Here is a 12543-nt window from a genome sequence, read left to right as displayed (position 1 = left end):
TCCATCGTAACAAACTTCAATTTTTTTGCAAAGTATTGCTCGCCTACTAAATTTCTCACATACTCAAATCTCGCATACTGTACAGTGTGGACGCACCACATACTCAAAATCTACGTCAACACTCTCTCTGATGCAGCTGGACCCTTCTCCTAAGGGTTGGCTGACTTCCGCATTGCTTCATGCAGTAGTCGCGTGTAGTGTACGTCACGATACTCAGCTGCAACTGTTGTCTTCTGCTCAGCGGTACTTTGGATAACGAGAAGGAAGACCGTCCTTGATTTACCTGCTTTTACCCGTTTACTTTCAGGATGACCTATGTTGTATTGCGAATATAATGCCATCAAATGTGTGGCTATCACTAGATAGCTAACGCTGACATGGGCAGTTGTATGCGAGGAGCAATAAACGGTGTTGTCTTGTATTTGTTCATTGCACTACCCAATGCTTTTGGCTCTTCATATGAAATTACAGTGGATACAAGAAGGCCGTTAAGAAACCTAAAACATTTCTGGAAGAGCACCGGTTTCTGGTAGGCTATAAAGCGTGCGTGTGTGTGTGTGTGTGTGTGTGTGTGTGTGTGTGTGTGTGTGTGTGTGCGTGTGCGCGCGCGCGCGCGTGATCACAGGTGTGACTCTGGGGGCTGCTTCTGTTCAGTCCCACAGCACGTGAAGATAGTGTTCATTTTTATTACTACTGCATGTTGATGAAAGTTTATGCTAACTTTCTTGTGATTTAAACATTTTAATGTTGATGTAAAATGCTCTCAAATTATATATATCAAAATTGTTTTAGTAGTCCATTACTAATTAGAAACATTGAGCTTTTATGAAAAAGACTATTATACACTATGTCATCTTAGCAACAATGTATCAATCATTCATTTGGTCATCAATTAAAATAAAATATCTTATTGCAAATAAATATTACACCTGTTTGGTGTATTTCAGGTTTGTGGCATAGTAGCAGTGGTAGGTTCCATTTTGTTTTTAACTCTTTCTACCCCTCTTCTCCAGTCCCCCTCTCCCTCACACAGAGGCTCACCTGTATGACCTGAGTAAGGACCAGCAGCTGAACCTGGCCTACGTGGGGGCTGTTCCCCATGGAGGCATCCAACAAGTGCGGATCCACTGGATGTTGGAGCTCATCTCAGCACAGTGAGTGGGGGGTCCACTGGCACCATGTCCAGCTCCATTGGGTGATGGCTGGCCACACTCTGCATCAGGATCTCTGTTATCTCTCCTCCTCTCCTTTTGCTGTGTGTGTGTGTGTGTGTGTGTGTGTGTGTGTGTGTGTGTGTGTGTGTGTGTGTGTGCGGACGCCCGTGCGCGTGTGTGTGCGTGTGTGCGTGACCATCTTGAATGAAATAGAACATTTGGCTCTCAAGTTAAATTGAGTATTTGAATAAGCTATAAGAACCAGTCAGTCAACAAATGTCAGTTATCTCATGCTTAGATCTCCCAGCATTCTGACACCTTCTACACCATTATGGTACCGTAATTTTCCGGACTATAAAGCGCACCCAAATACCAGCTAAATTTAGGGAAAAAAACAAATGTGTACATATACAAGCCGCACTGGACTATAAGCCGCAGGTGTTTTAATGTTTAATTACCATATGTAAGGGTTCGTGCACAGAGGGGATTGTCGGGAAAGAGATGGCTGTTTGGGGAAGCTTCCATTTTATTAACATTTCAACAAACAAGTTGCATATTTGCATAACTTATTAAAGTGTTACCATTTAGTGCAATAGTACGGAACATGTACTGTGCTGTGTAAACTGTACTGTATCACATAGCGTTTCAGACACACAAACTTTCACATGTTTAACAGCATTCGAAACGTGTACACTGTGTAGAAATAATAAACGGTGCGCTCCCAGCGCACGTCCCGGCAGTGATCTACAGTATAGCCTAGTACCATATCAAAAACCAAAGCTTTTTGCATTGAGACAGTTCTTCACGCTGGCGTCTCCAACGTCTCACCATTGATTCATTGATGCCAAGGGTACGTGCAGCAGCTCTATTTCCTTCTTTGACAGCCAGATCGACTGCCTTTAACTTAAAAGCTGCATCATATGCATTTCTTCGTTTGTTTTCCATAATGAGGGTTTGTGCATGAAAACTTCCTTTGCTCAAACTGTCTCGCTCTCGTAATGTCTGAGTTGCTCTTGTTCTGTCTCTCGTACTGCATTTGGTTCAACTTTTGCTTTCGTTGTTCTCGCGAACTGCCTGTCTCACTCTTTTCCGGCCATAATCCATAGATTAACCGCACCGTTGTATAGGCCGCAGGGTTCAAAGCATGGGAAAAAAGTAGCGTAGTCCGGAAATTACGGTATACATCATTTCATGTCTTTGTTGGATTTTTCAGAGTTGAAAAAGGAGAACTTCACTACAACTTCACTAAACTAGACCAGCTGATTGACCTCTTGTGGCTTAATGGACTACGACCAGGTAAAATCACTTCCCCCCCCCCCCCCTCACTCCTCCTTCCCCGCTGTCAAATTATACATTTGCTCAGACCCAAATTCTCTTAACACTGACTATAAGAGGTTGGCTGTCTGTAAGAGTCTGTAGGCACAGAGGGAGGTCGACACAGAGAAACGGTTCAACAAAGGCGTTTATTTTGCGCACCAAGTTCAGCCACGCTCCTGGCGTGCTGAAGAGAGTATTTTCTCCCAACTACTAATGACGTTGATACGTCCTGGACAGCGCACGGCTGGTTTCGCCCGTCACGCCCGGCTGTTTCCTCCCCCCTATCGGGTTCTGCCCGCTCCACCCCTCCTGCTGGGATCTGCTTGCGGGTGCTGCACAGCCTGTCTCTCTCTCTCTCTCTCTCTCTCTCTCTTCTCTCTCTCTCTCTCTCTCTCTCTCTCTCTCTCTCTCTCTCTCTCTCTCTCTCTCTCTCTCTCTCTTTCTCTTTCTCTTTCTCTTTCTCTTTCTCTCTCTCTCTCTCTCTCTCTCTCTCTCTCTCTCTCTCTCTCTCTCTCTCTCTCTCTCTCTCTCTCTCTCTCTCTCTCTCTCTCTCTCTCTCTCTCTCTCTCTCTCTCTCTCTCTCTCTCTCTCTCTCTCTCTCTCTCTCTCTCTCTCTCTCTCTCTCTCTCTCTCTCTCTCTCTCTCTCTCTCTCTCTCTCTCTCTCTCTCTCTCTCTCTCTCTCCACCGCCTCCTTCGCTCTCCCGAGGGAACAAACACACACAGGTTAAATAAACCAGTAGGATAAAGAGTCTGGTCACTGACACCTGTCCGCAATTAGCTCGCTATCCCCCTCCAACGACAGTCTGGCTCCCTCTGCAGGCCAGAACGCGCCATGCTCCCCACACTGTCACTCAACATGGCTGAGAGGGTTGCGTTTGACGGTAGTTGTGCTTGTTGCAGGTTTTGAATTGATGGGCAGTGTGTCTAACTACTTCACTGACTTTGAGGACAAGAGACAAGTGGTGGAGTGGAGGAACCTGGTGTATCTTATTGCAAAGAGGTACATTGGTGAGTGTACAGTGTCTAGGGGAGCTCACAATTGTGTATTCTAATGGAGATAGTACTCTACTGCTACCATGAATGCTCTACTACTCTATGAATCAGCATGATACAGTGGACATGAATCACATGAATCATGAATCACAATACAGTTGTTTTCTTTCTCCCTCTCAGAGAAGTACGGCTTAGGGACCGTCTCTCAGTGGAACTTTGAAACGTGGAATGAACCCAACAACCATGATTTTGACAACGTGACCGTGTCAATCCAAGGTAACTCATATGTTTACATTTACATTTTGGGCATTTAGCAGACGGCAACCTCATCCGCCTTTAACGACTGACAACAAATACATTTTTGTCTAAGTAAGCGAATCATCTATCCATCAGTCATCGCAAGAACGAGTCATCTATGCTAGGGCCAGGGCCCATTGGCAGTGATAATGCTAGAAGAGGATTAGTATTTTTTATTTAGTTTTTCTGTTTGTTTTTATTAGTTATTAGTTTATATATTTTTTTATATATTTGTTATGGTACATGTGGGAAAACTATGATTAGGGTTAGGTGCTAGGGTGACGTGGTACATGCCAGCTTGTCTAACCCTAACCGTAACCCTAACCCTAGCATCCTAGCACCTAACCCTAACCCTAGTTTTCCCACATGTACCGTAACATATATATATGTTGAGGGGATGAAGAGGTCTTAGAAGGGACAGTTAAGGTGTACCCTGAAGAGATGGGTCTTTAGTCTACTGCGGAAGATAGGTTGTGACTCTGCAGTCAATGAAGAGCCGTGACTGAGTAGTGAGGCTTCTGCCTCTACATAGAGGCGGCGGTGCCGGTCGGCCAAACCGAGGCGGAAGATGATGTGATATGTACTCACAAGAGTACACACAAGTGGTACCAGATCGTCACAAGAAGATGCATACTACATCCACAGGTGACGACGAACCATCATTAACGTCTGTGAGCATCTGACTGTGTCGTCCCCTTCGTTCCAGGCTTCTTGAACTACTATGACGCCTGTTCGGAGGGCCTGCGGGCGGCCAGCAGCGCCCTGCGGTTCGGGGGTCCAGGAGACGGGTGCTACTCCTCCAGACACTCGGCCTTCTGCTGGGCCATGCTCCAGCACTGCTACAACGGCACCAACTTTTTCACTGGGGAGAGAGGGGTCCGACTTGACTATATCGCCATGCACAAGAAGGTGGGGCTGTGGTGTGTGTGCGAGCGTGAGTGTGTGTGTGCGTGCACGTATGTGTGTGTGTGCGTGCACGTGTGTGTGTGTGTGTGTGTGCGTGCGTGCGTGCATGTATGTGTGTGTGTGTGTGTGCGTGCGTGCGTGCGTGTGTGTGTGCGTGCGTGCGTGTGTGCGTGCGTGTGTGTGCTTTTTAACAAGGAAAAGACAAGCGGAGTCCCTAACTCTTGTGTTTAGTTTGTTCTGATGTTCGGCTGTCTTACCAGGGCGGAGGTTACTCCTTGCCCATCATGGAGAAGACGATCCAGACCGCCAGAGAGATTCAGGAGAGGTTCCCTCTCTTCCGAACGCTGCCCGTGTACAACGACGAGGCGGATCCACTGGTGGGCTGGTCCACCCCTCAGGCATGGAGGGCTGATGTGACCTACGCAGCCATGGTGGTCAAGGTACCATTTTAGGAAAACAGTGAGCTGATCTACTCCTAAATCTAACCCTATGACCTATAGGCTATAGCCCTTAACCCCTAGCTCTGTAGCCCTTATCCTAACTCTTAACCTCTAGTCCGTCAGGTAGTACAGCTCGCTGGGCTATCCTCACCCTCGTATTACATTTGAACAATTTAGCAGACATTATGCGACTTATTAGAGATTACAGGGATAGTCTCCGTGAGGTAATTTAGTCAAGGGCACACTAGTGATGCTGTTCCCAGGTGGGATTTGAACTCTTGACCTTCCGATCACCAGTCCAACTCGCTATCCACTAGGCCACCACTACTTAATTTATTTTTATTTATTTATTTATTGACCAGGGCCAGTACACATTAATAAACCAGTTGGTAAATGAGTCAGTGTTAGCCAAATGGCTACTTTTCAACTGTTATCCCTGTGGCCAGATGTCATAAGCTGTTCTCTAAAAAATAAACATTTAATTTAAGCAAATTTACCAGAGCAGTATAGCAATAGGCTCTCATTAACTAACTAGGCCTACTAGACATTATATACAATATTATTTTCAGTAAAAGCATGTAAGACATACATCACAACAATGAACTACATCTAAATCTAAGAGATACAGAAAAGAAATGCATGCACTACCCCCCTTACATGCCACCACTACCCCCCTTACATGCCACCCCCCCCCCTCCCCTCCCCATATCTCTCTCTATCTAGGTGATTTCCCAACACCAGGACCTGCTGTTGGCTGACCCGAACAACACCGTCAACTACACCCTGCTGAGCAACGACAACGCCTTCCTCAGCTACTACCCGCACCCGTTCACCCAGCGCACCCTGACGGCGCGCTTCCAGATGAACGACACGCAGCCGCCGCACGTCCAGCTGCTCAGGAAGCCCGTGTTGACTGTCATGGCCCTGCTTTCGCTGCTAGGTGACTCACCCCGATTTCTAGGAACCGATTGGGGTCTCTTTCACGTGTCAAGAGTGGGTTAGAGTCACTAGACAGAATGACTCAGTCTGTGAATTTCGTGACAAATTTTTGGGGCGGATCACTGTTTAGATAGCGTGGCAAAGCGTGGCTTCGACCGTGGGGGGGGGATTTACACACACACACACACAACCTAGAGATTGGTCACAGATACGAGCGTAGGCTTTTAGCCACAGCGGGCGTCTTTAATAAAGGAACGTAGGTCTGGGGAATAAAGTTCAACTTAAGATTCATGTCCGTCTTAATAACGACAATTAACACAAGGGGTTATAATCCAACTGAGGTTCTTCCTGTCCGGGGTTATGTGGGGTAGAAGGGTAGTCAGGGGTGGCTCTGCGGGGGGGGTCGGACCATCACCGTCTCTTCCTCCAGCCTCCGTCTGTAGGGGCCTGTCCGCTAGGCTGTGCCTGATGCGTCGCTACGGAGACGGCGCACAATACGTTCATTATTTGCACTACGGAATATAACGGGCCGATATATGTACGGCTCTCCGTCCTGGTCAGGCCCGGTTCCCCAGCTCTCTCCCCTCTCTGGCCAGGCACGCTCACTCCGCGCTCTCAGGGGCTCTCCTCGGTGAGTGGTAGAGACGCCCAGTCTCCGCCATCAGCCAGGGAACGTTCCTCCTCGCGCGATTGCAGGACAGCTGTGGGCCCCAGGGCCTGTCTTGCTCCAGGATCTGTCTTGCCCCAGGGCGTGTCTTGCCCCTGGGCGTGTCTTGCGTCGCCGTCTGCGGTGCTGAGGCCGCTTCTCCTCCGGTGGAGAGGCAGGGCCACAGTAGTGAACAAGCAAGTCGCAGTGCAAAGAAACATTCGTTGTTGTCGTTTCACCCAAACAGGAGAGACACAGGTACTAGCCCAGGTTTCGGGGGCTGGCGGGGCTGACAGTGGGACGTTGGGGGTCCTTGCCAGCACCCACGCACCCCCCCTCACGCCCGGGACTTCTGACAGCTGGCAGGCCACGGTGCTGGTCTACAACAGCGACGACAACAGCTCATCCACCACAGCAGACCACGTCACTGTGTCCCTCAAAGGATTGTCAGGACAAAAGGGTGAGTGGGGGTGGGGGGGGGGGTTGCTGAACAATAGATTTGTGGTACAACAGAAACCGATCAAACAGCCGCTAATGTACTCAGTAACAGCATGTTCATACAATGCTGCTACCAGACTCATCACAGTTACCATACGGGTAGGGGGAGCAGTGGGACCTCAAGGGATGCTTTCAACAACGTTTCATGAAATATGAATTGTTCCTCTCCGATCCTAGGACTGGTGTATGTGACGTATTACCTGGACAACAACGTGACCAACCCGTACCAGCTGTGGCAGAGCATGGGCCGCCCAGACTACCCCACAGCAGAGCAGTTCAGACAGCTGAGGAACACTGAGGTACAAGAACAAACACCCTCCATTAAAATATCCCTCATTTGTGTACACACACACACACACACACACATAATTTGCGGAAAAAAGAAATAAATGTGTGTCCAGATTAATCGCGAGCGTTAACGTTGACATATATATATTAGGGTTGTCAACGTTAACGCGTTAATGCTGTGTGTGTGTGTGTGTATATATTTTTTTTTTTAATCTATATTTTAATGGCGGGTGTTTGTTATTGTACCTCAGTGTTCCTCATATATATATATATATACACACACACAGCATTAACGAGTTAACGTTGACAACCCTAATATATATATAGATATATATTATATATTAGGGTTGTCAACGTTAACGCGTTAATGCTCGCGATTAATCTGGAAACCTTAACACACATTTATTTCTTTTTTCCGCAAATTATCATATTACCAAGATATATATTATAACTACAGCCATTAGACTGAAGTCAGGTTACGATTCTGTTACAGAACCTCCACAAGAAAACAAATCATGATTTTGAAGGAGAAGTTTAATCCTTTAAGCCTTTTTGTATGAATCTATGTATCTCTTTTTTGGGGGGGTTGACTGAAGTCATGTCACACAAGGTCATGTCACACAAGGCCATGTCACACAAGTTCCCACTGTTTCAAGTAATCTTACTCAACTCAGAGTGTGAAAAGGGACTGTTGGCACTATGGCATTCAGTTTCTTAAATAGGCCTACTCACTGCAGCATTCATTTGGGTGAAACAAACAAACAATGTTTACATTCAAGCTGTTTACATTCTCTTTTTAGCAGACGTTACTTTGTAGCTGTTCTTTATGTGGTTGTCTGCTAATTAAGTCTTGTGGATGTTGTGGGCAAAGCCAAGCACTCCCGGCAAACTAAGAGATTCTAATCTTCTTCAGAAATCATCAAAACTAAGCTGAGATGTTATAATAAGGTTTGTCAAGCATTTCTTTATTCCATTTCTTTATTCCAACACCACACATGTTTTTGTTTTATCTCCTCCCAAAAATACAATTAAATACTATTTTGAAATGTATGTTTATCTGTGATATATTTACAAGTTAAAACCAGTGACTGGAGACGTACGGGCTCAGAGAGATAGATAGAGAGATAGATAGATAGATAGACAGATGTTACAAATGTGTGGACATGGCGGCCAATGTCCTTGGAGTGGTTTTAGGACGTTGATGCGTCTCACCAACAGTTAAGGAGATCACCTCAGCCCTCAACAAAGAGCTGCAGATAGTATTTAACTGGATCACTGAAAACAAACTTGTCCTGAACATATCTAAGACTAAGAGCATTGTATTTGGATCAAAACACTCATTAAGCAATAAACCACAGACCAATTTCGCAATGCTGCTATTGAGCAAGTACAGGAAACAAAGCTTCTTTGTGTAACTTTGGACCGCAAACTAACATGGTCAAAACATTGACTCACTTGTGCAAAAGAGGGCTTGCCCTGCAGTGAACAATGAGAGCAAACATAAACGTCATGCATGACCGACTCTTCTGGCTTGAAGTTGATGAGAGGTTAAAATGATCACTTCTTTCATTTATAAAACTTTAATGTTCTGAAAACTCCTGTCTGTTTGTATAGGCAGCTTACACTTAGTTCTGATGCACACACACACCCCACCAGACAGGCCACCAGTGGTAACTATTCGAAACAACGTGCAGTGATGTAATAGAGCTATGATTGAACGGAACGCCCTACCAGATCATATCTCAAAAACCCAGAATACAATCAGTTTCAAAAAACAAATCATATGCACATGATTCGTGTAGTTACCACTGGTATTCCTAACTGAGCATTTTGAGTCTGTGTTCGATATTTATTGTTGTGTGTAGAATCTGTGGATGGTTCTTTTTTTGTTATGTGTTTTGTGATGCTCACCAGAAACGGAGGCTGAGAGCATTGACAACTTTTATTTTGTTCTTATTTATTTAAATTTTGGGTTATTTGTTGTTATGTATGTTGATGTTTTTCTCCTTTGTTATATGTTCTGTAACGTTATGTTGATGTCATTCTTCTTTGTTATATGTTTTTATGATGATTTCTTGTATATGTTCTGTGTGGACCCCAGGAAGAGTAACTGGGGCTTTGCATCAGCTAATGGGATCCTAATAAATCAAATCAAACCTGAATTCGCTTGTGTTATCCCAGGATCCTCAGGGGCATGGCCCACTGCCTGTGCCCTCTGAGGGAACTCTGAGTTTGACCGTAAGGCTTCCTGTGCCCTCGGTCCTCCTCATCCACGTGTGCGCCCTTCCGAAGGCATTCCCAGACCAGGTAAGTGGGTGCTACAGAAGACATGACACGTTGGATGACAGTATCTGGCACTTGAGTTGTTCTAGGATATTATTTGCATATTAATTTGCTAGATGTCTAACTGTATGTCTGACTGTATGTCTAACTGTATGCCTAACTGTATGTCTGACAGTATGTCTGACTGTGTGTGCATGTCTGACTATATGTCTAACTGTATGTCTGACTGTATGTCTAACTGTATGTCTAACTGTATGTCTGACTGTATGTCTGACTGTATGTCTGACTGTATGTCTGACTGTATGTGTATGTCTAACTGTATGTCTGACTATGTCTGACTGTATGTCTGACTGTATGTCTGACTGTATGTCTGACTATGTCTGACTGTATGTCTAACTGTATGTCTGACTGTATGTCTGACTGTATGTCTAACTGTATGTCTGACTGTATGTCTGACTGTATGTCTGACTGTACGTCTGACTGTATGTGTATGTCTAACTGTATGTCTGACTATGTCTGACTGTATGTTTAACTGTATGTCTGACTGTATGTCTGACTGTATGTCTGACTGTATGTCTAACTGTATGTCTGACTGTATGTCTGACTGTATGTCTGACTGTATGTCTAACTGTATGTCTGACTGTATGTCTGACTGTATGTCTGACTATGTCTGACTGTATGTCTGACTGTACGTCTGACTGTATGTCTGACTGCATGTCTGACTGTACGTCTGACTGTGTCTGACTGTATGTCTGACTATGTCTGACTATGTCTGACTGTATGTCTGACTGTCTAACTATGTCTAACTGTATGTCTGACTGTATGTCTAACTGTATGTCTGACTATGTCTGACTGTATGTCTGACTGTATGTCTGACTGTACGTCTGACTGTATGTGTATGTCTAACTGTATGTCTGACTGTATGTCTGACTGTATGTCTGACTGTATGTCTAACTGTATGTCTGACTATGTCTGACTGTATGTCTGACTGTATGTCTGACTGTATGTCTGACTGTATGTGTATGTCTAACTGTATGTCTGACTGTATGTCTAACTGTATGTCTAACTGTACGGTATGTCTGACTATGTCTGACTGTATGTCTGACTATGTCTGACTGTATGTCTGACTGTCTGACTGTATGTCTGACTGTATGTCTAACTGTATGTCTGACTGTATGTCTAACTGTACGTCTGACTGTACGTCTGACTGTATGTGTATGTCTGACTGTATGTCTGACTGTATGTGTATGTCTGACTGTACGTCTAACTGTATGTGTATGTCTGACTGTATGTCTAACTGTATGTCTGACTGGATGTTTAACTGTATGACTAACTGTATGTCTGACTGTATGTCTAACTGTGTCTAACTGTATGTCTGACTGGATGTTTAACTGTATGTCTAACTGTATGTCTGACTGTATGTCTAACTGTATGTCTGACTGTATGTCTGACTGGATGTCTGACTGTATCCCATTGATCCCCTACAAGGTGAACGGACTCCGTTTCATCAGCATCTTAACAGGCCAGGTTCTGATCGTGTGGCGAGATCAGTGTGTCAATTCCAAGTAAGTGCTCATATTTATTTTCATTTGATGTCACATCCACTTATTCATGAGGAAGAAATCAAGCTCATTTTCTTTTGCAGATGCATTAAGACGTTCGAAGTTGAGTTTTCCAAAGATCAAAATGAATTCCAAAGAATAAATACCCGGGATACCATTTTCACTTCCTACGTGTTCTCACCAGGTAAGAATGTACGCAGAGGTTATCACAGATTATAGTGGAAGGAGTTCATTATATAACAAGAGCCATCATAGTTCTTTCTACTTTATAGAGAGTACGTGAGCTTAGAATTATAAGGTTCTATCTCCGTTCAGAGATATTGAGCGTCAAAGTTTTTACATTCCATTATGTTTTGTGAGATGGAATCTTTGTTAGTTATTAATTACTAACAAAAAAATGTCAACATTTTAAAAATAACACCACACAGGCATTAATAAACACTTAATGAACTCAATTTTGACAAAGATGGAGATAGAACCTTATAATTCTAACAACACGAGTAGTCTTACTATACTTCTGTATTATTGAGAAATAGTCAGCTGTTACATCCAGTGCCAGTCGAAGGTTTGGACACACTTTCCTATTGAATTTAGTGGAAACTTGTGTCCAAACTTTTCACTGGTACTCTAGGTTACTACATACATCCGCATAGGTTGACATTTCAAAATCTGTGTCTTTTTTTTCCCGTCTTACAGAAACCCTGGGGGTGAGTGGCTTCTACAGAGTACGAGCTGTTGACTATTGGGGAAGACCTGGAGAATATTCGCTTTCTCAGAGATATTCAGAGGAGCACTGATCAACTGCAGCACTATTTCAAACATAGCGCCATGATTGAAACATTTTGGACAATGAGTGTACAATGGCGTGCCTACTGTAAACCTAATCAGTTTTGTTTTTTCTGCTTTTATACAGTGTGAATAGTTTTCCAGAAAATATAAATTTAGAATGAAATGTATCGCAGTTTTTCAGATAGTTTGTGAAACTCTGAAATGTTTTGTATTTCAAAAGATGTTTTACTTGCAAGTATTTCTTTCACAAATTTTACAACAGTATGCATAAGTAAAGCTTTGTGATTTTTTTTCAACCATCTTGAGTCTTCATATCAGATATAAATTGCACCATGTAGCCAATAATGTAGCCCTTTGATAAAAACCGTCAATGGCCAAATAATAGAATACTTTCATCATAATAGATTTTGTTTCAGAGAAAACTAACTTA

At 44.1% G+C, this 12543-nt stretch overlaps 1 protein-coding gene across 1 annotated transcript; it reads left to right on the top strand.

The window, feature by feature from the left end:
• Positions 1 to 229: 229 nt before the first annotated feature.
• idua (alpha-L-iduronidase) lies at positions 230 to 12337 on the top strand. Its single transcript, XM_080532784.1, has 14 exons — positions 230 to 529; positions 1014 to 1154; positions 2368 to 2450; positions 3373 to 3480; positions 3646 to 3741; positions 4469 to 4671; positions 4929 to 5108; positions 5832 to 6048; positions 6941 to 7153; positions 7369 to 7490; positions 9661 to 9786; positions 11251 to 11327; positions 11408 to 11508; positions 12021 to 12337. The coding sequence occupies exons 1-14, from the start codon at positions 378 to 380 to the stop codon at positions 12119 to 12121; spliced, it is 1920 nt and encodes a 639-aa protein (XP_080388910.1). The 5' UTR covers positions 230 to 377; the 3' UTR covers positions 12122 to 12337.
• Positions 12338 to 12543: the final 206 nt, after the last annotated feature.

The sequence above is a fragment of the Nansenia antarctica genome (genome assembly GCF_963989245.1).
Source record: "Nansenia antarctica genome assembly, chromosome: 5".
In the NCBI taxonomy this organism is placed as follows: Eukaryota; Metazoa; Chordata; class Actinopteri; order Argentiniformes; family Microstomatidae; genus Nansenia; species Nansenia antarctica.
The sequence above is the reverse complement of the archived record's forward strand: the minus strand, read 5'-3'. Positions and strand labels throughout refer to the sequence as shown.